Consider the following 26120-nt stretch of genomic DNA (forward strand, 5'->3'; position numbering starts at 1 on the left):
CATTTGTTTGTACAAAGCTGTGTGTGCTGGGTAGACTATGGCTGTGCTTAAAACACAGTGGGGTTGTGTCATTTCCCCCTCTAAATGCCTCCTCTTTGAGCTGCTATTAGGTCCACAGTGGGTGAAAATGCAGGTAGCTGCATCTTCCCTGCCTACCCCACATTTGCAGGTCTAATAGCAGCAGGTGCGTTTGATTTAGATTGGGGAAATGGTTCATTGGAAACGATTAAGCCTTGCCTCCATAACATCACTGTTTCACAGTGGACCTGTAGCTGATTTAAAGTGAAGCGGGGGGAAACACTTGGGGAGCCAATAATGGATTTTCTCCTTCAGCCCTTAGGTGGTGAAATGTAGAAGGTCTGTTGCAGTAAAAACCCTTGAAGAAAAAGAGAATCAGGTTGAATAAGATAATTTAGAGCTGGATGGGTCCTTAGAGGTCGTCTCGTCCACCCTTGCTCCGGGCATGAAACTTGCAACTACAGCAGGAAAGGGGAAACTCTGATCCTCCAGAGATTATGATAGACTCCATCTTCCATCAGCTGGAGTCAATGCAACCAAGAGACAGGGATGATGGGAGCAGCAGTCAAAGGTTCCCCATCTCTGAACTACGCCATTCCTGGCTGACAGCCATCCAGCCTCTTCTTAAAACACCTGCAGTTTAGGAGAGCCCACTAACTCCTAAGGCAGACCACCCCACATACAAAACACATTTTACAGTTGAGAAGGGTCTAATGTTCTGCCAAAATCTGCTTCCCTGCAAATTCCACCCACTTTGGTCTCGTCCTGTCCTGTGAGCAACAAATAGCAAGTCTGTCTTGAGACCGCGTAGCAGGTGGATTTATTACTGCATGAGCCTCACTAAAGGCTGTTTGAGACAGCAGTTGTGCTTGGTTTCTTAGAAAAGATGGTCACTTTGCGTTGCCAGTTGGCCAGAGTTGTGGGAGAAGGAAAGTCACAGGAAGGTCACCGAGAGGGTTGCCTCTGCCCTTTGCTGAACATCTGTTTCACACTCTCTCCACTTATGTTCACTTCAACAACATCTGTACTGAAATTGGAAGGATACAGAGAAGTTTAGGAAGGCCTCTGTGCTTGTATCTTGCAGTCTCCACTTGGCTGTTTTATTTTTCCTGTTCTAATAAAATATGAGATTTAGTTTGTCTTGTTTTGTATTTCCTCTGTTGGGGGTGGGAATGAACAGTACAATGAGGTTTCTCCAGGGAAAGGGTTCGCAAGTTATTTATTAAAAAAATTATTCCTCCTCTAATATTTTTATGTATACCAAAAGTGCAAACAGTTGCATTCAACAGAATTTCCCAAAAGCTAAGTAAAAACAACAAAACTATATGAAACAGAGCAATGTGTAAAATGGCAAACTAAAAATTAAAAAGTCTCAGTCCAGGCGATTATCATTTTCTGTGTCCACTTCATGAATCACGTAAGGGCAGTGATATTTTTTTCTGGGGAGACGCAGGGGGACGCATACCCCTAAACATTTTGTGAATCTAAGTTTGGCCTCATTGAGGGGGTCCGTATTTCAAAATGAATAGGAAAATGAGAGTACCCCTAAACATTATTTTCAGAAAAAAAGCAGTGCTTAAGGGAGGGAATCTAAAAGGCCCAAGAAGGCCCACTTCTCCATTATCAAAAAGTGAAAATCCACAGGTTGTGGACTGTCCAGCAGGATCTCCTCAATATATTAAAAATCGGTGTGTTCTGGTATTAGGTATCCTGTTCCCAAGTTTTTTAGGGCAGCAAAACACTGAACTTGGCTCAGCAGTCTACAGTTTTCAACGCCACTGTGATATGTGTAAAGCTGGGTGTCCGCCTGAGCACCCTAGTAGCTAAATTTTATACTAGCTGCAGCTTCCAAGCCAGACAGAAGGGTAGTGCTATGTCTGGGGCAGTGTGGTGCAATGGTTAGAGCATTGGGCTAAGACCTGGGAGACCAGGGTTCAAATCCTCACATCCATGGCACTCCCTGAATCACCTCAGGCCAGCCAGTCACTCACTCTCAGCCTAAACTACCACATGGAGTAGTTGTGAGGATAAAATGAGGAGGAAGAGGAACCATGTAGATTGCCTTCAGCTCCAGTTAACTAGCCTGCATTCAGGTACCCGTTTAGGGCGTGCACAGCCTCTCCCAATTCAGATGTTTCAGGGGACAGAGCTGGGCATTAGTTTACTGGCAACCCCTTGTGCCAAATCCCCTAATGACCCCCCCTCCCTATGGTTTCAGCTAACTATGATATGAAGCGCTGAGAACAGAAGTATTACGGAGGGCAAAACTGTGCTCTCTGGCACCCTGCAGACCAACAGCTCCAGCCGCCAGCATCACGAAAGGGCAGGGATGGTGGCAGCGGAGCCCATCTAACAGCTACCTGCATTATGGGTTGTTAAAGATTAAGAAATGGCAGTATCCAGCCCAACACAGACAGACTCAGAAGCAATAAGCTACTCAGAACCTGTGGAAGAACAGCAGAGTAGGACTATTTCCTCTACTGCTTGTGGGCACCTGGTTTCTTGATGCACACAAGACAGGCTGCCAGACTAGATAAACCTTTGGTCAGATCTATCCGAGCTCTTAGCCTTCTCACGAACCCACAACTGCAGCTGCCCCCTTTGCAGCCATTCGATCTGCGGCACATTAGCAGGGGATCCTGTTTCGCTCCTTGCCACGAAAAGCTTCGCCTCCGTTCTTTTTTTAGGGATAGAGAAAGCTGTGTTACGCCAAGTCAGACCGCTGGTTCATTTAGCTGGCTGACTGGCAATGGCTCTCCAGGTTTCAAGTAGGGATCTCTCCCAGCCCTGCCTAGAAGTGCTAGGAATGAGCGCTGGGCCCTTCTGCATGAAGTGCAGATGTCCTGACCGCAGAGCTCATCTCCTTCCCTCTAGTTTAGCATGTCAGGCTGCTGTTAAAGGGCCGGTAACGAAAATCCTGTTCTGGCAGAAGCGAGCCAGCATCAGCTTCGCAGGGGCAAGACCTGCTGGAGATCATTAGGTCTGACACTCCTGTGCAGATCCTGTTAGCTCCTATTTCCCCAAATTGACTTACGTTGTGACTGGGCTGTGACTGAATCCCACCCCCCAAAATGGAAACAGCCTGGTAGAACCTCCCTCTGTAGATTCTGAGCCCCATCTCCCCTGGATCTGTGCTGATCAAAGACATCAACGCTAGAGAGACCAGCAAATTCAGAAGAGAAATGTTTATTCAATCAGCTCATTTACAGGGCTTCTTCTCCCCTGTTCCCAGGTCTCCTGTCCATAACCAAGGCCCCACATTCTGATCTCTCCATTCTCAAAGCAGGGTGAATACGCTTGTTCAGAGTGAAAATGTAGCAGCAGGGATGAGGGGGCAGCTAGGGATAGAAAGTAGGTGTGCACAGTTGTTTCATCTACTGCAGTGCTGGGGGGGGGTCTATTTTAAACAAAATAACATTGAAAGACTAAAAATTCGCAGGGGCTCTGTTCCAGGGATAGGAAAGTTGGTTGGGGTGAAAGATAGCAGTACGGTGCTGATGTGAAAAAGCCGACAGGGCTCCTGCCCCTTTAAGTGTTATTTGTAGCAGAGGGGATTTCAGAAGAGGGAGCTTCTACACAAAGGTGCACGAGCCCCATATAGATATAGATATATAGAATTCAACTGACCACAACAGCAAGCAGAGCTCTCTCTTTCTTCCCATCTCTAGTTTTCTCATCCACTGTTTGCTACCCAACAACAATTAGGCTGAGAGATGAAGGTTAAATTTGTGTGTTCTCCATGCAGAGTGTGTCTTCTACCACTAAGCTATGGCTATTCCTACTAAGGTTCACGAGCAAGGCAAGGGTGCGACACTGGGACGGTGCCAAAGGAGTGCTCCTTGCACATGTGGACATGTGTTCATCTACACTCCAATGTTTCTTCCTATACAAACTCACACATTACAAAGGATGCGTACGGGATTGTGTGTGTATATACGTGTGTATCTAGAAAGGAGCGTGTAAAGGTGTAATGGTGATGGGGGAGGCTGAGCTAATTTGAGTGTATAGCTCTGCACACACCATATATTTAAAGCACATTGGAAGCATGTGACTTCCCTCACCCAAAGAATCCTGGGAACTGTAGTTTGTTGAATATAATAGTTGTTGTTGTTGCTGTTGCTGCTGCTGTTGTTATTCCCCACCCATCTGGGCAGCTTCCAGCAAAAAATATAAAATAATAAAATGTCAAACATTAAAATCTTCCCAATACAGGGCTGCCTTCGGATGTCTCCTAAAAGTTGTGTAGTTCTTTATCTCCTTGACATCTGATGGAAGGGCGTCCCACAGGGAGGCAAAGCGCCACTGCCGAGAAGCAGATGCTGAGAATGGTGACTGTGTGGTGGGCAAACTACAGTTCCCAGAATTCTTTGGGAGAAGTCATGTGCTTTAACTGTATGGCATGTTTATAGCCTATCTCTCTGAGGCGGCTTAGTCAAAGGGAGGGGAATTCTCTCAAAAGGGGGGGGGGCTAAGCTCTGAAATGGCTGTGCACCGGGCACAGCTGTTTGGGGCACCAGATTGTATTAAGGTGGCTTTGTGTCAGGAATATAGCAGAATCCTGTATGTGTGGGCGATGGGGAAGGGTCTGAGGGGTAGCGGCAGCAGCAAGCAAATCGGAAGGGCGCAGGCTGGAGGCCAGACCACTACTGCCGCAAGGACTCTTCCTCCGACAGCAAGAGGGGCAGGCGTGAAACAGCTCTTTGATCTGTAAAAGACAACGGAGAAGAGATTTGGTTTTCCAGGTTCCCAGCTGTTATGTACTGAGTTGAATAGGATCCAAAAGGCAGCAGTCTGATTGGTCCTAGAACAATAGGATCCTGAATGCAGCAGTCTGATTGGTCCACAGGAGCCACCCAATCCAGCTCCAGGTGGAAGGGAATGCGCAACCTGATTGGCCTACAGGAGAATCCCGGAATTAGCCAATCACGTGGGGCCCATTGTGTAAATAATGTATATAAGGCAGACATTCTGGGGGAACTTCCATTCCTCCTCACCACTATGAGCTGAATAAAGAGCATGAAATCCACTCTCGACTCTGAGTATATTTTACCAGCCCTATCCTGCCCTGCTCCACACAAAGCTCCCAGCATTCCTTGTTCCAAAACAGAGAAGATTCAGAACCAGGTTTCCCAACTCCCTTAAAAAAATACCCCTCTTCTCCCAGAGAACCCAGCATCTGTCCATACCTTGGGGGTTCAGGTATGTTAGAAAATCCATCAGGGTTTGGAAGGCGCCGTCATCTAAGGAGCGCAGAGCATGTGCTGAAAGACAGATGAAATGGAGTTGACAGGGACAGGCAAGTGTTATAGGAATTCTAAGGTCTTATATATAAAAAATAAATGTTCATAAATTTACAAGGCAAACACATACATAAGTATAGAAACTAAGGTTACCAGATTTTTTTCAATGAATCCGGGGATACTTTTCAACTTCAATGGATTTTGTATGGGGACTGATTTGTAAATCTGAGGACTGTCCCCGGGAAACAGGGATGTCTGGTAACCTTAATATAAACCACGTGCCTGAAATAGTACAGGAGAACCATCCTGAAGCCACTGTGACTCTTCCAGTAACCTCAAATATTCTCCCCATTGCATCTTTGCTCACAAATCCTGTCTTAAGGGCATATTTGTGTATGAATAGGGTGAGCCTGTGACCTGAATTCAGGAACTAAGTATTTAGCATCTCAAAAGGAATGGCCAGGCTGCCCAGGTAAAACAATCAATGACCATTACAGTGGTACCTCGGGTTACATACGCTTCAGGTTACAGACTTCGTTAACCCAGAGATAGTACCTTGGGTTAAGAACTTTGCTTCAAGATGAGAACAGAAATTGTGCTCTGGCGGCGCGGCAACAGCGGGAGGCCCCAATAGCTAAAGTGGTGCTTCAGGTTAAGAACAGTTTCGGGTTAAGAACGGACCTCCAGAACGAATTAAGTACTTAACCTGAGGTACCACTGTATCAGTATCCTGCCAGACAGGATTTCTGCCGGATTTCCCGCCCCCTTCAGTGAAGTATCTATGATGTTTCGGGGGGTGATCTCGAAATACAGGGTGGGCAATTTCAAAAGTCTATATAAGGGCTCGCACACCATTGTTCAGGGTTCCTCTCCTCCCTCCCTGCGTGGCGTGAGCGGGGGACTCTGTTGCAACAGTTTAATAAAGATCATGCCTACTAGCTGCTTTACTTCTCAGTTTTCTCTGGTTGGCCTCTGTTTTTTTCTCCTTCCGATAGGGAACCTACTTAACGACTCTGTACAGGCTCTTATAACACAAGCATAATGGAGCATGCAGGGAGAGGGCAGAGAAGCCAGTGAAAGGGTGCTCACCCAAGGAATCCTGCTCTACGGAATACAAGTTCTCCATAGCATCTCGCTTATGTGCCAGGCTCCCTTTGTTGGACAGTGTCTGGTGAGCATCTGCTTTGGGGAGAGGAGAGTGCAAGGGGAGAAGTGCTGCAGGTTACATAGGAGGAAAAATACAGATTACATCAGGTTTGTGAACAGCCTTTTGGCTAGTGGCACATAAGAACCACCCCTTAGCTACCAGACAGGACACCTTCATACACTGGAATATAACTTGTTCTTTCCTCTTATGCCGTCAATGGGTGATAAACGAACTAACATGGATACGGGAGGTTATGTGGACCAGTAGCAATCTCTGAGGACTAGCAATTTGTGCAGATTTAATTTGCACGCCTGTCTGTCTGGATTGCACTACGGAAAACTAATTTAAAGAGTGAGGAGACTGAATTTATGATGATAAGGATGACGGATCGGAAGTATTTTCCCTCCCTCCTTGTTTTCCTCCAAAGACTTATTGCAAGGGTGTACACCAATTTTCATCAAAATCCAAGACGGTGGGTGACAAAACCCTTGTTTTTTGCGTTGATTTGATTTGGAATGACCCATTGGGCAGCTGCCTAAGAAGAGGCCTTGCTGGATCAGACAAAGGGCCTTTCTAGTCCAGCATTCTGTTCTCACAGCAGCCAGACAGATGCTGCAGGCAGGAGATGGCTGCAGCAGCACTCTTTCCCCTAAGGAAGTTGCCTTAGAGCTATTCAACATGAATGGACAAAGCTGTCCATGATTTCGTCTTCTCTCGGTTTCTCATTTTTCTCAGTTCTACACATTCATTCATTCATTCATTCATTCATTTTGCCTGTTCTCAATTTCTTTTGAGCCCCATGGAAAGTTGCCAGCGTATCGGTGCAGGTATCGCCGCAAATGCACATTTTTTTATATGCAAATTTGCCCAATATACACCTTTCTGGAAGACATAATGCCTTTTATACATTAGTTTTTACCGACACACACATTTTTAGGCACACTTTCCCACCCCATAATAACAGCAATTTGGAGAAGTGCGTATCTCGAGAAATAGCTGTGTTTCGGTTCAAATATTACCGTATTTTTCGCTCTATAAGATGCACCAGACCATAAGACGCACCTAGTTTTTGGAGGAGGAAAACAAGAAAAAAAATATTCTGAATCTCAGAAGCCAGAACAGCAAGAGGGATCGCTGCGCAGTGAAAGCAGCGATCCCTCTTGCTGTTCTGGCTTCTGAGATAGCTGTGCAGCCTGCATTCACTCCATAAGATGCACACACATTTCCCCTTACTTTTTAGGAGGGAAAAAGTGAGTCTTATAGAGCGAAAAATACGGTATTTCAGAAAGTGTGAAATAAGCAGCTTTGCATTAAAAACCCAATTTATTCCTCCCCTCACCCCTACAAAACCAGACCATTGGCCCATCTTCCTCAGTGCTGCCTGAAGCGGCTGACAGCAGCTCTCCAGAGTTTCAGTCTATCCCTGCCTTACTTGGAGACGCTGGGGATCGAACCCGGGACGTTCTGCATCCCAAGCAGATGCTCTCCCTCTGAGCTACAGCCCTTCCCAGGAGAGGCATCTGTGCTGGCATTCCAGCAGCTGCCCATGGGTGCTGCACACTCATGCTAGGCCTGGGAGGTGGCATCTCTAACAACAGAAATATTTCTCTGAGAGCAGAAGTGGTTATGCTAAAGGCATCGTTATGCCATCTCTAATCCAACAGGATTTGCAGGTTTTCTGAAGCGCCGGGGAAATAAACCAGGAAAGGTTTATTTGAGCAGAGAGGACAGAGGCATGGACGAAAAGGGGGCGCATTGCGCAAGCAATGGTGGCTATTACAGGCTTTCTGCATGGCTTCCACAGTCAGAGGCGGCCTGCATCCTCTGAGCATCAGATGCTGGGAATCATAAGTGGGGCTGCTCTTGCACTCGAGTCCTGCTTACAGTCTTCCCTGGTTGGCCACTGTGAGAACAGGATGCTGGACTAGATGGGCCATTGGCCTGATCCAGCAGGCCTCTTATTCTGTTCTTCATTATTATTAACTATTTATTTGTATACTGCCCTATACCAGAGGATCTCAGGGCAGCTCACAACATAAAATTACTACACACACACACACACACACACACACACACACACACACAATGACAACTCCCCGACCTGCTTCCACATATGGTGGCAGATACCTTATGGTGCAATCTTAGGCACTTTTGCTCAGAAGTAGGTACCATGGAGTTCAATGGGATTTAACCCCCAGGGAAAGGTAACTTCAGCTTCCAATATCATTTCATTCTTCTCCTTGTCCTTTGGCCACATACCCTCCAACATTTATCTGATGAAAATAGGGACATCCCACTCCATAATGATAATTTCATACCCCACACATCCTACTTGGTTGCCCCAGCCACTCTGGGCAGCTTCCAACAACTATAAAAACATCATTGAACATTTTTTTAAAATTCCCTATACAGGATTGCCTTCAGACAGCTTTGGGGGTTGGATAACTCCAGACCCTCCAACATTTCTCCAATGAAAACAGGGACATCCTAAGGAAAAGCAGGACATTCCAGTATCAAATCAGAAACTGGGACGGCTTCTCTAAATCAGGGACATCCCTGGAAGATAGGGACACTTGGAGGGTCTGTGGCCGTATCTTTCTCATGCCAATCAAATCCTGACTTGACTTACGATGTCCCAAGAGGTATCCAGCGCTGTTCAGGGTCCAGCCGCGTTTGTCCTTGGGCTGCACATGCAACAAAGGGAAAAGTACCCTGAAACTAAGCCTGCCAAGAGTGAGTCAGAGGGTGACATTTGCTATGGGGAAACTTTCTGTGGATGGAGGGATACATGCCAGTACAATGGTACCTCGGTTTAAGAACAGCCCTGTTTACAAACTATTCGGTTTACAAACTCCGCAAAATCGGAAGTAGTGTCCTGGTTTGCGAACTTTACCTCATCTAAGAACAGAAGCCAAATGGTGGAAGGCCCCATTAGGGAAAGCACACCTCGGTTTAAGAACGGTTGCAGTTTAAGAATGGACTTCCAGAATGAATTAAGTTCGTAAACTGAGGTACCACTGTAGTGGCTTAGACCAGAGACAAAAGTGGGTGGGGCTAGAGGTGGGCAGGGCCAGAGACAAAGGTGGGTGGAGTTAGAGGCCAAACTGGGCGGAGCAAAGGATGTAACTGTCACCCTTGCATGATAGGGCCACATTTGCACCTTACTTTTAAAGCACAATTATGCCATTTTAATGGGCCATGGCCTCCGCTAAAGAATCTTGGGAATGGTCATTTATTCAGGGTGCTGAAAGTGTAAGGAGATCCCTCTTCCCCTCACAGAACTGCAGTTGCCAGAGTGGTTTAACAGTCCATCCCTCTTCCTGAAGAACTCTGGGAACTGTAGCTCTGTGAGGGGGGGAAAGGGTTCCCTAACAACTCTGAGCACTACAGCTCCCAAGATTTTTTAGGGGAAGCCAAGACCGTTCACAGAATTTAATAGTGCTTTAAATATATGGTGCAGATGCATGGGCATAGCCAGGATTTTTGTTGGGGGGGGGGCAGAACCTCAGTTTGCTATGTATCTTTATTGATTTTTATTCATTCAGGGGGGCAGCTGTCTCTCCCTGCCCCGCCTTGGCTACGCCCATGTGCAGATGTCACCTAAACTTCAGCCACACAGAAGTCAGAGGTTTCTACACACACTCTCTCTGTGTGTGTCTCATTTTCTCTCTCACACACACAGAATAGCTGGGAAATAGTTAGGGTAGAATCTTTATCCCTGATGTATGGTACAGTATTTGCTTTCTATCTGCAAGGATTTTTTGGTTTGCTTGTTTTAAAAGTGTTGGAGTAATCAAAACTGGGGTTTTATATGGACCATACATTTTCCTCCCACCCCACCAAGAATTCTGGGAACTGTGGTTTACCCCTTGCAGAACTACAGTTCACAACACCATTCACAAACTACAGTTCCCAAGCTTTTTTTTGGGGGGGTGCTTTAAATGCATGATATGTCTGCAGAACCTGCTTAGCAAGTTGCTTAGAAGCCTATTTTGAAATTAAGCCTATATACATTTAAAACAAACAAACTGCACCACCTGCAACAGTCTGAACCGATGCAGTTCCATCCTGCCACTTCATTTCTGCTGCATGTGAGGACCAGCCCAGCCCATGCAGGCAATCAGGAGGGACGGAGGAAGGCCAGTGACAGCTATCAAGTAGGGTTGATGGGGTGGGGTGGGGGGCCCCGGTTTAACTCACCACCAGAACGGTTCCACAGCATTCGCCAAGTAGCCCACAGAGGAGCAAAGAAGCACAGAGCACAGACTGAGAGCTCCACATCATCTGTGGGGAAGAAAGAAATCAAGGAAGCATTCTGGTTTCCAGCCTGACTCTGTTTCCCCCACTAAATCACATTCCCGACTAAGGGGTTGTGGCACTCATCTTGCTTTCAGGCCGAGGGAGCCAGCATTTGTCCACAGACAGTTTTTCTGGGTCATGTGGCCAGCACGACTAAACCGCTTCTGGCGCAACGGAACACCGAAACCAGAGCAGCGCACAGAAATGCCGTTTACCTTCCCACTGGAGCGGTACCTATTTATCTACTTGCACTTTTTGGCGTGCTTTTGAACTGTTAGGTTGGCAGGAGCCATAGTTGTCAATGTTTCCCTTTTTTAAGGGAAATTCCCTTATTCTGAATAGGATTCCTCGCAAGAAAAGGGAAAAGTTGACAGCTATGGCAGGAGCTGGGGCAGAGAAACAGGAGCTCACTCTGTCATGGGGATTCAAACCAACAGCCTTCTAATCAGGTTTAGACCACAGAGCCACCCAGAATACCAGGATTATGATAGACATTATTTCTTGAGAGCTCCCCAAGAGGCGCAATAAATATATAATATTGCTTCCCTTGGTGGTGTGTATACAATTTTTGTCTGCCTGTTGCCAGTTTTGCAGTTTTTTTCAGCATTAAGAAGTATTCAAAACCTGTTTGACCACAGACAATAGTCACTAGTCACATAGTGGCTATGGTCTGTGGCGGGATACAAGTGCGCACCAAGGGTGCCTTTGAAAAAGAGCGCTGTCTGCTTACACAAACACACATACACTCTTCTTCTTTCCAACCCCACTCACTGGATGATGCTCTCTGCAAATCCACATAGCAAGACTGCCAATAGCCATTGCCAGAGGGGATGCTTTGTATGCAATGTTCCCAGATTCGATCCCTTCACAAGCACGGCCATTTGAAGGGTCAGATGCATGTCAGAGTATTTGCACTAAGCTAGAGGCCCAAAGAGGCTGGTCTCAGAATAAGGCAGTGCCCCATGGTCTGCATGCGCTCTGGCCCTGCGCTGGATAGTACCTGCCCAAAAGATAACTGAACTGCAGGCCTCTTCTCTTCAGCTCAAAGCCCAGCCGCATCATGACCTCTAGCCCCTAATAACCCACAACCCTCTCAAACAGCGACGACTTCACGATGCTTTTAAGATGCAGGCGCATGAAATATGGTACATGTGTGCCATATCTTCCCTGTTGGGCTCCTGTTCCTCTTAACACCTGCATAACAGCCATACATTCAACAGGTGGAGACATTTCTGTCACTGCTTTAGGCTACAAAAAACCGAACCTGTTGAATTTCTGCCTACCCCGTTGGAGCAAAAAACAGTGACACCCCTGCTGTGCCCCATCTCATGGAACTGGAGAGTTGGGTCATCTAGCCCTGCAATGCAGGAATCTCAACTAAAGCATCCCTGACAGATGGCCATCCAACCTCTGCTTGAAAAACCTCCAAGGAAGGAGAGTCCACCACCTTCTGAGGGAGACTGTCCCACTGTTGAAACACTCTTACTGTCAGGAAGGTTCAGTCGGAATCTCCTTTCTTGTAATTGAATCCATCTGTCTGAGTCCCACCCTCTTGAAGCAGCAGAAGACAAGCTTACTCCATTTAAACTCTCTTAACAGTCTGTCAGCTGGTGCCCTACCCCACACCCCCAAACCAACACCCTTAAATCCCAAACCTCCATCATAGATTTTAAGGAATTCATACCTTGAAACCTGTCAGGAGCCGCTGGATGTCTGATTCCCCACAAAGTAGGGGACCCAGGATTTATAGAGGGGGAAGGCACAGGTCGGTTTGCGTCATTATTCCATAGACAAAAGACACAGGGCGGCGGGAACGTATGTATAATTGACCATAATGGCCCCCAGAAACCCAGCTGAATGGGGAACAGAGAGAGAGAGAGATGTACTAATCTCTTTTAATGCGCAATTTATTCACATCCTTTGTCAGAAAATTGATGGAACATTGGGGTGGGGGCTAATTAGAGCTAATTGACTCCTCAAAGTGAATTGGAGGAGGGTGGTCAACCAAGCAAGAAGTAGACACCTGCAACGAGGCCTTCCTGTTTTTGAGGCAAGAGAACTCTGTGCCCTGCTGCCTCTTCTCTAATCTCGCTGCCCTCCCAGAGAACTCATAGATCTTACAGCCACTTCACCTGTGTACACTATTCCCCCTGCAGTGCTTTTCCAAACAGTCTCATTTTGAGAGAAATCTAGAGATCTAGCTCCAAGGAGGCCCACTCTGGAGGGTTGGTGTGTGTTCATTATTACACTGGTACCTCGGGTTAAGTACTTAATTCGTTCCGGAGGTCCGTACTTAACCTGAAACTGTTCTTAACCTGAAGCACCACTTTAGCTAATGGGGCCTCCTGCTGCTGCCGCGCCACCGAAGCACAATTTCTGTTTTCATCCTGAAGCAAAGTTCTTAACCTGAAGCACTATTTCTGGGTTAGCAGAGTTTGTAACCTGAAGCATCTGCAACCTGAAGCATCTGTAACCCGAGGTACCACTGTACTGAATTTTATTTAAAACATGTTCACCCCACCTTGTGCTGTAAGGTCGGCTTCCAAAACGAGGCATTAAAATCAGTTGCTATAAAATATCACAATTAAACAGATTGCTGGGCAAGCATCAGTCAATCTAACATTAAATCCTGGGGTGGAGGGAAGCAAAGTTTGGAGCTGAGGCCCAAACGTTATTAGCATTGGCACAGGGTGAATTGTTCTGGCGAGGCAATTCAAGAGGTGAGGCGCTACCACAGAAAATAGGGGTGCAAACTTGAATATAATATTGTGGGGGCCCAGGTAAGGCCTGCCCCACATAATCGATCACATGATACAGTGCACACACACCATTTGAATGGGAATGCCCATCAACTTTGTGGGGCTCAAATATTTAATTGTGGGGGCCGAAGCCCCTAGGAGTTGGCTCCTATGACAGAAAATATTCTACAGCCACTGTCAGGGCTCATCCACACTGCCACTTGCCACAGGCTTTCTAGGCACAAGTCTGAGAGGTTCTTTGTTTGCCCTGCCCCATTCCCAGGGGAAACCCGCAGTTTACCGCAGAATTGGAACAAACTCCAGTCGGGTTTTTTGCAGACTGGCATTTGTTTTGATTCAGCAGTTCACAGTGGGTTCTCCGGGGGAAAGCAGTGGGACAAACGAAAAGCCTCTCAGAACCGTGTCTAGAACAAGTGGAAGAAAACACCACAGGACAAACCAAAGTGTGGACAAGCCCTCAGAGGCAACGTGACCCTGAATACCACTCCTGCTTGCAGCCTTCCCACAGACATGGCATGTCCCAGCAGGCTCTGTTTATGTTCTTAAAAGATCCCAAACTATCCCTTGTCACCTCCACACCCATCTCACTTCTGAATAACGGGCTCAGGCAGGCTCAGATGGGAACAGTCCCTTCAAGACAGATTCTACTGCACCAGACCCAAACTCTCCAGCTCTCCTGGCCAAATTTCACTCCAGAACCCCTAAAGAAATCAGCAGCTGAAACTCCCAGCGAGGGTGTCCAACTTCTTCTCCCCCAATAGGCCTAGCCACCCTGCCTTCTGCAGCAGTCGGACACATACAAATAAAGTTTTAATTCTCCACTACATTAGCTTCATGCTAGGGGAGAGGGTGGACTGATCTTTGAACTTCTACAGACTGCTTTTATTTTTTTATTTTTATTTTTTTAATATTTTTATTTTTCCATATAAACACAATACAACAAACATAAACATACAAAAACAAAAACAAAACAAAAAACATGTATCATTTCATATCCTAATTTCATATCCTATCTTCCCCGACTTCCTCATGCTTCCCCTTTCTGTATTCCAAATTCTTATCGATTGTTCAGCAAATCTTCCCTTATTTTAATTTAAATTTAGACTATTCTTCCTTATTTTCCTTGTCTTAACCATTGCTAATAGTAACCATTTACTTTCCAGTCCAACATCATTCTAACTTTCATTAACTTTATGATATTTCTTTAAATAGTCCTTGAATTTTTTCCATTCTTCTTGCGCTGCTTCTCTTCCCTGGTTTCGGATTCTGCTCGTCATTTCTGCCAAGCCCATATAGTCTATCACCTTCATCTGCCATTCTTCCAGTGTGGGTAGTTCTTGCGTCTTCCAGTACTTCGCAATGAGTATTCTAGCTGCTGTTGTAGCATACATAAAGAAAGTTATATCCGTCTTTAACACCCCTTGGCCGACAATACCCAAGAGAAAGGCCTCTGGTTTCTTGGGGAAAGTATATTTAAATACCTTTTTAAGTTCATTATAGATCATTTCCCAGAATGCCTTAATCTTCGGGCAGGTCCACCAAAGATGAAAAAATGTACCTTCAGTTTCTTTACATTTCCAACATTTGTTGTCAGGCACATGGTAAATCTTTGCAAGCTTGACTGGGGTTATGTACCACCTATATATCATTTTCATAATGTTTTCTCTTAAGGCATTACATGCCGTAAATTTTATCCCGGTGGTCCACAACTTTTCCCAATCAGCAAACAAAATATTATGACCAATGTCCTGAGCCCACAGACTGCTTTTAAAGGCCTGGAACACGGCCTATTATAAAAATGGGCAACCCTGCTCCCAAATGAGCCTTGCTCCACCTCCAGGGACCTCAGGGATCCTGCTGCTAGCCAGTATTTGTTATAATACTGTAAAATAGCCTTCCCTGACCAGGTGGTGCCCTCTGTATGGTTGGGTTTGATGGGACTTGTAGTCTAACGCCTTTCGAGGACACCGGCATGTTGGGGAAGCCTGCTTGAAGCATTGTATATGCTTAACAACAACAACAACAACAGTGTCATCAGCATATGCAATGCTTCAAGTTGGCATCCCCAAGCTGCTGGTGTCCTCCGGACTACAAATCCCATCAGCTCCAAGCCATACAGAGGGCACCACCTGGCTGGGCAATGGGAAGGCTGCTTTACAGATTATTTGAACAAAAATAAGCACTCCTGTGTCCTGTTGCAGTTTCCTATCTGAAAACTGATGCAGGGGAATATGAGAGGCAAATGCCACCCTAGCTACTACTTAAGATTTCTTTCCAGCACAATTTAATGCATTAAATGACACTCCTGCACCAAGTCCTCTTTTTCACAGCATCCTGTAATTTTCCCTCCACAGTTCGCCCTCTGAATCTAATTGGTACCCTGGTGGGCTTTAGGACAAGGACTTTCATCTGCATCTGGCCTGCTTTAAGTGCACATGGGGCCCTTCAGTCTAATGGCCCCATTAGAGATCTTGAAGACCTTTCGGGAAAGAAGAGGCATCTGCAATACGTCAGGATTCCAGGCTGCTCTGGGAGGGGAGTGGTACCCAATATAGAACTGATTTGTCGGAAGCTAATAGGTCATCAAAAGATGCAAAGAGGCACTCGAGGCCTCTTCTTGTAACATGTAAAAAGCATATTTGCGTACATCCATTTTTCGCTGCTTGTTTGTAACGGCTGGTGGTTTGAAAGGAGCACTGAAGTAGATTTTCAAGATTCTCAGGGTGGCATCCAGGACTCTTGGGTTTGCAGGGACATCTGTTGATTGCCAACCATGTTTCGGGAAGGAGCTTAGAAATGAGTTTCCTGGCACCCATCGAGAATGTTACCTTTGTGGCCTAATAGAACTGAAAAATGCAAAGCTGGAGGGAAAGATTCAGCCAAGCCGTTCTTGCTGTTAATGCGCACTATCAAAGCGCATCAATGTGCATTAAGGCATCACCATTGCATAGCCAGGATTTTTGTTGGGGGCTAGGCCTTTGTGGGGGGCAGAACTTCAGTTAGCCATGTGTTTTACTGATTTTTATTGATTGGGGGCAGCTGCCCCTCTCTGCCTACACCCATGGACATCACACTGGTGTGTGTGTGTGTGTGTGTGTGTGTGTGTGTGTGTGTGTAGGGGCTTTGTGCACGCAAACTGTGAAAGCAAACACATTGTGCCACCCTGCTCTTAGTAAGATGACTGTGCTCTTAATAACTGGATCACAATGTTGTTCTCCCAGCTGCCGTGCAGCTAGGATAAGCCCTATAGCCCAAAGCCCTGGCCTCCCCCACTCCCGCATGGCTTCATGTATGTCCAAGGCCAGTGCTGCCTCCAGGATTTCAGTTTGGCCCCCTGTGACCTGGAAGAGGTGGGACATGCAAACTGGGAGTTCTCTTAGGGCACTTCAGAACTGTTGCTATTTGCAGGGTGGGGTTCCATCCCACAGTGACCAATTGAGGTTGTCCAATCGAAGTGGATTTGGAGGTCTTGAACAACAAACCCACTTCCCCCAAAAGAGCAGACTTTTTGTGATAAATGAATAGGAAATTCATCGGAAGGTACGGGAGAACAATTGTCTGACACATCGCATAACCTCCTCACATACAGATCAGAATTGATGCTCAATGAAGAGCCAATGTCGCCTAGCCTCTCCATAAACTCTGCAAACAAATCAGGATGAACGCTCAGTAAATAGGTCATCTGGATGCAACTGCAGGCTACATCTAATCGTCTTAGATACTTTGTGCCAAGTCAAAATGATAGCACTGTTAGGGCAACAATGGTCCCTCTGCTGGTTTGGGGGGCCCTGGCTGCCCTCTAGCCCTGGCAGGGTAAGAGGAAGGGATGAGGAGAAGGTAGGTCAAGATTTACTGGTAGATCTCAGGATGATCAACAGGCATTTCTGACTCCCAAGAGTTTAATGACAGCCACAGCAAAATGTCTCCTCCCATCGCTTCTCTGAAATAAATAGCTGAAATGAAGAAAACTTGGGGATGGGGAACCAGGAACTATTTGCATTTGAAAGGACTGTGTGGTCCAGTTCTGGGTCAGAAAACAAATTCCAGGACTGAAATGTGCCCGGGGCACCCTGGCACTTGGTTCAAAGTGTGCATGAGTCCTCTATGCTATCATTCCTCACCTTGTTCTGGCTGGTGGATCCTGATGTTCTAGTTCAAAACAAAACAAAACATAGTTATGCCGAGTCTGCAGCCTGCCTGCTCCTTGTCGTCTAAGGCAATACATCTTTATTTGTGGACTCAAGAATCACTTCCATCATCTGATGCATAAAATACAATCCTTTGTTGCATGGATACAGACACGTAGTTTTTAGGGTGGGTATGTTAAGCCGCGGGCTCAAGGGGAAATGAAATGCAAGAGAAGGCACGACAATTCAGTTGGAGCGAAGCGGCCCTTTTGCAGCAGCCCTGAGCAGTGATCGGATAAATAACAAGGGTGTTTTAATGAGGATCCGCAGCAGGAAAGGAACCCACGGTCTCTATTCAAGCCCAAATAAGCAGAGGTAAGCTCTCCAAAGTCTAACCTGCTTCACTTTGGATAACTCAGTCTTTAGAGGATGAGTGGGCAAAACATTCCTGCATTGCAGGGGGTTGGACTAGATGACCCTCGGGGTCCCTTCCGAGGCTACACTTCTATGATTCTGCACATGCCCACCGCCCAGCTATCCCGACACAGAGCCGCCTCTGTTAAATCCATGGGGCTACTCCCTAGCCAACCTGCAGCGCCAGCCGTCAAATTTGCCTGAATCCACAGAGCCTCCCCGGGGAGGAAGAGAAACAGAGCGGGGGGGCGGGAGGCGCTGGCCCTTTAAATGTCACCCGCCCCGCCTCCCGCAAGCCCGTCCATGCCAACCTCCGGCGGACGCTCTTCCCTCCCGTCGCCGCCCTAGTCCTCCAGCCCATCCGGCAGCTTCTCTAGCCGCACCCATTCCCCTCGACTCTATGGCGCCACCCGACTCCGATTGGCCAATCCGGGGCGGCGGCGCGCTCTTATTGGCCGGGCGGCTCAGCCCTGCGGGGCGCGGAGGGGAGCTGTCAGGCTGCGGAGGGAGGGGTTTTCCGCTGCCGGCCCAGGGCCCTGAGAGCGCGCGCCGCCGCCGCCGCTGGCCCCCCTTCCCTCCCGCATGGGGGGTGCCTGAGACCCCGAGCCCGTCTTCCCCCTCCCCGTAGGGCGGGTGAGTGCCAAGAGGCGAGGGGGCGGGTGCTTGACAGCAGCCCCCCCAAAGGGGATGCAGGGCGTGGGGGGGGGGAGCTTGGAAGGGCAGCGGAGGGCGAGAGGGCAGGGCGCGGCGGGGGGGGGGCTTCCCTTCTGCAAGGGCCGCCGGGTTGGCGCTGGGTCCGCGGCCCCTGGAGGCGCGCAGCCATTGTGGGGTTGCGCCAGGGTGGGGCACCTGCTTAGCAAAAGCGGTGCATAAACATGGCAAGGTGGCTGCTTCTGCGCGCGCAGCCGGGGTAGGGCTCCGGGAGGGCAGAAGCCTGCCTGCCTGCCTGCGGGAGGACGAGGGCAGAAAGAGGGCTGGCAGCTGCGCGAGGCGTGTTGCAATACCGACCGAGGGAGCCCGGGACTGGCTCCACCCATCCCCGCCGCCGCCTCTTTCCTCCCCGGCAGCCTCTTCCCCTCAAGCCCCAGCCTTCTGCCTCGTCCCGGGTTTCCCACGTGCGTGGTTTGTGCCCGCATCCCCCCTCTTCCTTGGCCAGCGTCCGCGATCCCTTCCTGCTTCTTCCCCCAGGTGGGCCGCATCTGACGGAGGAATCTTGACTTTTGCTTGCATGGAGCGATTGGGTGGGTTGGGTTGCGTTACACAGAACTGGGGTTGCTTGGCAGTGAGGCCAGCAAATGCACCCCTATAATATTGCGCGCGGGCGGGCGGGGTGTGTGTGTGTGGAGTTGTAGCAAGGAGTAGAAATCTCAGGATGTAGGCCTCTAGCCGGACGTACCTTCCCTGGTGGACCGCAGAAATGGGAAAGAGAGTCCAAAGTTTGAACTGAACCTGCTACTTCTCGAACTTCTGTTGAAACGAGCAACAGTCGTTGTGGGGATGGGCAGGGATCCTGCATGGTTGATGTGGATCAGATGTACTGATTCAGCCTGCCTAAGAACATAGGAAGCTGGCTTCTGTTTTGTCTGGTTTACAGCTATCAGCATTGACTGGCAGCAGCTCTCAAAGGCTTCAGACAGGGTTCTACCTGGAGATGCCAGTGATTGAACCCAGGACCCTTTGCATGCAAGGCAAATGCTGTATCATTAAGTTGCAGGAAGCACTGAGGCAGGCAGCCAGCCAGCAAGCAAAGCTGTGTTCTATCAAGTGACCAGAGTCTCAGCTCTCAATTCCACCAGACACCACCCATAATCCATGACCCTTGAGAAGCCTTTACTACAATCCTTTAGTTCCCACATCCTGCTGTAGTAACCAGGTCTGATTACATGTAAATGAAACAAACGCATATGCCTCCCTACTTCCATTTCCTCTCCTTTCTCAGTTTTTATTTTGTAAGCTCTTTGAGACAGAGACACTTTGCTAAAAGTGTTGTGTGCTTAGTTGATGTTGTATAAATAAACAGTAAAAACCTGCGAAGTTGAATCCTCTGATCCACCATATCTTTTTTGAGCTGTGTAGCTCCTCTTCCAGTTCCTTTGTGGCCCCATCCAGGTGTCCAGGGTTGTTGTTGTTGATTTTTTGGTTGCAGGGTGGTGGTGGTGGTAAAAGTTGGCAGCCATAAGCATGCCTGACACTTGAAGTCCTTCTGTCTGCGATTTCTCTAGCAGCTGCAGAAGGAATCAATTAACACCAATCCCAGCTTCATGATAAAGTGACCTGACATTCATCTACCTAGAAAAAGGAAGAATTCTAGTTAGATTGTCCAATTCAGAGTGCTGCTTTTGGGGAAAGTGTTGAAAGGATTTCCTGCAAATAGAGTGGACGTAGCAATCTAGCTAGGAGCAAATATCTAGGAAGATGTGGCCAAAACTCAGGCAAACTCTTGGTAGCACAGAGGGGAACTGACTCTGTGTCTTCTGCTAGAGCTTGATTCTACTTTCTTTTTTCTTTGTTCAGCTTGCTCTGGAACCCAGCAGAGATGACAGAATACAAACTGGTGGTGGTGGGTGCTGGTGGTGTTGGGAAGAGTGCGTTGACTATACAGTTGATTCAGAATCACTTTGTGGACGAGTATGATCCCACTATAGAGGTATGTGAACTTAGTAATGTTGGCAGCAACTTCTGCATGGCCCCATTTGTATGCCTTTTCCGAGTCCTTATATTCTTGACCTGCCTGCCATCTCCAAAGCTTTGGACTATAACATCTCTTTTCTGGGCTTCTAAAACACTAGTCCTCTTTCCATTGCTTTGTCTCCCTCTGTAGCTCCTCATTCTTTACAGAGGCAGCTACAGTCATTTTATCATGTCCAAGATTGAGTCCATTTCTTTCCTGAATTTTGGCTTGAACCAGTTGTTTCTAACTGCCTCCTTGCTGGCTTTCTCTTGCTGCACTTCACACCCATGTTTCCCATGTCACTTGTTAACGTCTTTTCTTTCACTCTTGCTCCTCTTGGTGCTTCTGAACACCAGGATTCATACCGGAAGCAAGTGGTAATCGATGGAGAGACGTGTCTCTTGGATATCTTGGACACAGCTGGGCAAGAGGAGTACAGTGCTATGCGTGACCAGTACATGAGGACAGGAGAAGGCTTCCTCTGTGTCTTTGCAATCAACAACACAAAGTCTTTCGAAGATGTTCACCACTACAGGTTTGTGGGCAGCTGGCTTCTCTCTGTCCTCCATCTGTTTTCCTTCCTGTATAGCAGAGGTGGGGAACCGTTTTGGCCTAGTCCCCATCTCCCCCGAGCGCTGCAAGCCACCTTTGTCAGGTAGGTGGGACACCCCATCCATCAGCCACCTGACATCTCTCGCAGCACATGCCAATTGCCTGAGAACCAGCTGGAGTTTGGGTGCTTCAGAAACTTTGCAAGCCCTAAGCTTCTTGTTTGGGAGGTGCCAAGCACAGGCCTTGCAGAGTGCTGTGATTCCCAAGCACCTGACAACTAGCTGGGAAGCACTACGCAATGGAGCTTTGCAGGCCTTGCCGATTGGCAGGGCCTGCAAAGCCCCTTTTGGGCTAGCCCCATCACATTGGGCAGGCGGGCAAGACTTGCAGCAGAAGGTGGAAGAATCTGATGTAGGTAAGAAGAGGAATCGGAGGCTGCATTGTGCAAAGGTCTTTGTCACCATGTGGCAGGAATGATATGCTTGGAAGAATCCCAAGACTGCATTTTCCTGGGCTAAGTACCTGAATATGCTCTGTCCTCTGCAACACTGGAAAGTACCTTTTCAGCATCAAGCCCTAAGTGTGCTGCTTGTGTTGTCATCTAGTCAAATGTAGAAGCAGTGGTATCATCATTGATGCTTCTGCCCTTGCTTCTGCTACAAATCTGTAGCAGTGTGAATTGGATGTCAACAAAATTATGTTGCTCTTGCTCTGTATTTTCTCCAACTCCCAGTCCTTTGAGGCCTAGTGAGAGCAGAAACAGAGCCACCAAGTATGCCAACAAGGGGGAAGCCACAAAGACAGTATTGAATCCTTCCTCATGCTCTTGCATTTGAAAGTTGTACTCAGTGTACAACTCAGGGCTTGCTTGTCCTCAGTGTACAGGAACTGTAATGATCTGCTGTAGTCGTACATAAAAGTCTCCCTGTTACACAATTTTAGAAATAATTTTGGGGGAGTAAATATATGAACATCTGGGTATTAAATATTCTGTTCCTTAGTCTAAAAGAAAATATTTTGTAGTTTTTGATTTTTTAAAGCAAAACAAACTTCAGAAAGATCAGCAAGCACCAATGTGTTCTTTTAATTTTTCTGGGTTTTTGCCAGGCCTTCACATCTCTAGACTTCTCTTTCAAAAAAAGTATGAATGCATACTTCAGCAGCAAACCACTCCCAAGTATGTGTATGGATGTGCTATATCTAATTTTTAAGTGTAGAATGGCTGTCTCTGAAGGGCAAACTACACTGACACATGGTTACATGTATTCATGTATTACTTCGTGTGTGTGTGTGTGTGTGTTTAAAAAAAAGCCAACCAACCAAAGCAAAACAGGTCAGTGACTTTAGGTCAGGTAATGGCAGGTGCAGTTGAGTCCTTTTTTTGTTCTATTCTCTTCCTTGGAATAGCTTTTGTTGACTGCTTTTCTCCCCCACCAGAGGAAAGCAGCTAGTTGTGACATTTAAAGCAGCAAAAGGGAAAGGGATTAAGCAACCCCACCACACCATATCTCTACTCAAACTTGGGAACTTTCTAAGCCTTTTTGGTTAGACAAAAAAAAAATGGGAGAGTGTTCTTGTGCTCAGGTCCTGCTTGGGCACTTCCCACGGGCATTTGGCTGGCCGATGTGAGAACAGGATGGTGGACTAGATAGGCCATTGGCCTGATCTAGCGGGGCTTTTCTTATATTCTCCTGCATACATCTTTATGTCACATCTAATTTGGACCTCAGTTGCTTTGCACACAGATAAAACACAGGACAAACTGAACTTCTGTTGTATACTTCATTAACACCAATAATCTCAAATATATTTTACTCTGGAGGGGGCCCAAACCAGAATCAAGTTTGGGAGCTACTGATCTAGGCGGTTGCTCCCCGTTTGTAACTCATTGCCTTTGTAATTCCAGGGAGCAGATCAACCGTGTGAAGGACTCCGATGATGTTCCGATGGTGCTTGTTGGCAATAAATGTGATCTGCCCTCCCGGACGGTGGATACGAAACAAGCCCAGGAGCTTGCTAGAAGCTACGGAATCCCCTTTGTAGAGACCTCTGCCAAAACCAGACAGGTATGGTATTTACTGTGCATGTGGGAGAAAGTGAAAGGTCTTTGATCTTCGTAGCTATAGCTTAAGACAGTGTCCCAAACGGGTTTTGGAATAAATTGCAGCTGAATCTTGCCCAAGTTTATCTGCTGCTTCCACACGCCCTCTCCCCCAAGTCATGCGTTTCCAGCCTAAATCTTCTGTTCATCAGCATGTAGACTGAGGTGTTCACAAAGTAAAGGAAGGATTGAACTCTGATTAATAAGAATACACACAGAGGCTTGAACCAGCAAGACTCTGGGAAGGGTGTGTATAATAATCTCTCTCTCCACCCCCTGGCCCAGGTCGTTTTATTCACAAAAGACCTTTTTACAGAGTGTTCTAAGAACCAATCAAATTTCTTCTGAGCATTTCAACAAACCCCACGTGGGGAAAAAGTTAAACTACAAACACTAGTTAAGCATGCATATTTTGGGGGTAAATAAATGAAAACTACAAAGGAGTGCAATCAGCAACCCCGGAGGTCATAAACAATCAATACACACGATAAGAAGGATGGCCAGGAGGATAGCGATCATTATCACCTTTATGTGAAACCTGTTTCCTGGCCCTAAGATTAACATATCAGAAAAGCTACAGCAAAGAAACTGCCCACTGTCTTTGATGACCCAGGATGCCTGCCTGTCTAAGTGGGTACGTGACTTGTCAAGAAAGAGAAATGGAACAGGGATGCAGAGGTGTGGATTGATCCAAGAATCATATCAAAATAGTTTAAACCTAGTCAACGCAATGCTTTCATTGCTGACACAGATGGCTTACTCTATATTTGTTATAATTCCTCAAAGCAATCCCACCTGATCACTACATAGACGGAATAGTTTTGCTTTACGTTGGCTGTGTGCTCAAAATGCCAAACAGGACTCACACTATAAGCCAGCACAGTTGCTCTTCTCCTATATGACTTAGAGTAGGAATGGCATTGGTACAAAGTGACCATTCTTACTTGCGAACTGCCATGTCATTAATGCCTGCCCTCTTAGTTCGTGCTGCGTCAGCTTAATGACAAGACGGTTATCAGCATGGCATTCTACTGCTGGTGTCCAGTTGCCAAAAAACCTTTCTGACTGTGAAGGCAGATGTGAATGAATGGTTTACTGATATGAAGGAAAGGGCTTATCGGGAAAGGATCCCGTAGGCAGGAATAGCGTGACGACCTCCCCGCCCCCAAGTAATATTATTTCTGGCTACTAGCAATGGATAGAAAAAAACATCACCGGCATAAAAATCCAATACCCCCGACACCTCTAATATTTAAATGGGAAATCTAACAATGTCTTCTGTTTGTGTCTTTTCTTACTTTCATTTGGTATACTCGTTCGTCTTAAAAGGGAGTGGAGGACGCTTTCTACACCCTGGTGCGAGAAATCCGAAAACACAAGGAAAAGATCAGCAATGGGCGCAAGAAGAAATCTTCCAAAAGGAAGTGTATTATCCTCTGAAGGAGAGAGACTCTGTTGCACAGTCGGGAGTGCAAAACCCCCCTTTTTGAGTCTGGGTATTTTCCCAAGCTGCAAGATAAATTCTGATGGCCATGCCCCTCACCCATTTTCAGCTGGAAGGCGAAGGTGGTTTTGAGTTCTTACTGTCAATTATTTTACTATTTTTAAAACTGGGACGTTGCATCCAGTATGAGGATTTGTAACCACATTTGATGTTCTGTTGCTTCTTGCCCCTTCATTATTATTTTTTTAAAAGATCATCTTGTTTCTGGTCCTTAGGATTATAGAGGTCACTCCTAAGTGTGACCTGGTGTAGACTGATCCTGCAGGTTAGATGGAAGGGATAGCACGAAGCCAGTGTCTCAGTCAGAACCTTAGGGGCCTTTCTCATTTTTTGTAGCATTTTACCTCCCTTGGTTCTCCATGAGACTGAAGAGGAAGCCACATAGACTTGGCACCATTGTCTTTTTGTTAGCAGAGGAATAAAGGTAACCTTGGACAGAAGGTGATCTGCTGAAGGTGGCAATGAGGAATGCCAAAAGAGAAAATGTGGAAAGCCAAACCCTCTCCGTAGCTGAATATTTCATCCCACTATTAAAATAGATGGTGCTCAGTTATTTTTCTTCTGGGTGGTTGAAATTCTGTATTAAGTTGGTCTCTCTCTTTCTGGTTTTCATTTGGGCTGTTATAACTTCTGAGCAACAGCTCCCACTTTCAAATGAATGCGGAAATGTACTTTTGCTCAGCAAGTGTTATAAAAAATGTGTGGTGATGGGGAGATATCAACAAGTTATGAGAGGTAGTTTTAAATGGCTGTACAGCTTCCACCATCCAAAGACAGTGGCACCTGTTGTTTGTGAAAAAACAACTGTTGGAGATAGCTGAATATTTGCACCATAGAAGTGTCCTAAATTAACCTGCCTCTGTTGCTCTCCTTTACTAATTGGCTCTTGGGAGTATAGCGATGTTGACTCTCTTTATAAACAGAAGGGAGGAATATGATCCAAAGGTCTCTTAATCATCCCTCTTTTTTTAGTCTCCTGCATAGTCCTGAGGTTGCTTGGATGGGTTGAGATATAGGTACTTAAATGCTGGCATGGAGAGAAAAGAATCTGAATTTATTATCCCGTTAGTGTTTATAAGCCATCGGAATTACGTTCTGTCATTATTTGATCTTATTCTCTTCCCCCATCCCACCCCCAAATCCCACCCTTGGAATCCTGTGTTGATTTGGTCTTTTTCCATGGTCCTGAGGATCTGTACAATAAATGCCACCACTTGGAATAAACCTGTGAATAAGCTACCTGATCTACAAGACCTGACTTTTTCTAAAGGGTATGTGTGGTAGATTT

At 46.8% G+C, this 26120-nt stretch overlaps 2 protein-coding genes across 10 annotated transcripts; one reads left to right on the top strand and one right to left on the bottom strand.

Annotated features, from left to right (window-relative positions):
- Positions 1-3619: 3619 nt before the first annotated feature.
- LOC310747292 (galanin peptides-like) lies at positions 3620-18370 on the bottom strand. Of its 8 annotated transcripts, none has more exons than XM_083581642.1 (8): positions 18316-18370; positions 17585-17612; positions 12389-12557; positions 10606-10689; positions 9035-9089; positions 6348-6473; positions 5205-5279; positions 3620-4723 (listed from the first exon to the last, which is right to left on the bottom strand). In XM_083581642.1, exons 4-8 carry the CDS (start codon positions 10687-10689, stop codon positions 4662-4664), a joined length of 402 nt encoding a protein of 133 aa, XP_083437768.1. In that variant the 5' UTR covers positions 12389-12557; positions 17585-17612; positions 18316-18370; the 3' UTR covers positions 3620-4661. The 8 variants fall into 8 exon arrangements, with proteins under 8 accessions (XP_083437768.1, XP_083437771.1, XP_083437773.1 ...); XM_083581645.1 differs by having other exon boundaries at positions 18282-18330; XM_083581647.1 differs by lacking the exon at positions 18316-18370 and adding an exon at positions 17987-18255 and having other exon boundaries at positions 6348-6440.
- A 60-nt stretch (positions 18371-18430) lies between these two features.
- Positions 18431-26071, top strand: LOC310746548 (GTPase KRas-like). 2 transcript variants are annotated; one of them, XM_083580439.1, is made up of 5 exons: positions 18431-18637; positions 20519-20651; positions 21032-21210; positions 23134-23293; positions 24658-26071. In XM_083580439.1, the coding sequence occupies exons 2-5, from the start codon at positions 20541-20543 to the stop codon at positions 24766-24768; spliced, it is 561 nt and encodes a 186-aa protein (XP_083436565.1). In that variant the 5' UTR covers positions 18431-18637; positions 20519-20540; the 3' UTR covers positions 24769-26071. The 2 variants fall into 2 exon arrangements, 1 of the variants encoding a protein (XP_083436565.1); XR_014540738.1 differs by having other exon boundaries at positions 18467-18637; positions 23134-23493; positions 24139-26071.
- The last annotated feature ends 49 nt before the right edge of the window (positions 26072-26120 follow it).

Source organism: Podarcis filfolensis, assembly GCF_964270895.1.
Source record: "Podarcis filfolensis genome assembly, chromosome: 13".
Taxonomy (NCBI): Eukaryota; Metazoa; Chordata; class Lepidosauria; order Squamata; family Lacertidae; genus Podarcis; species Podarcis filfolensis.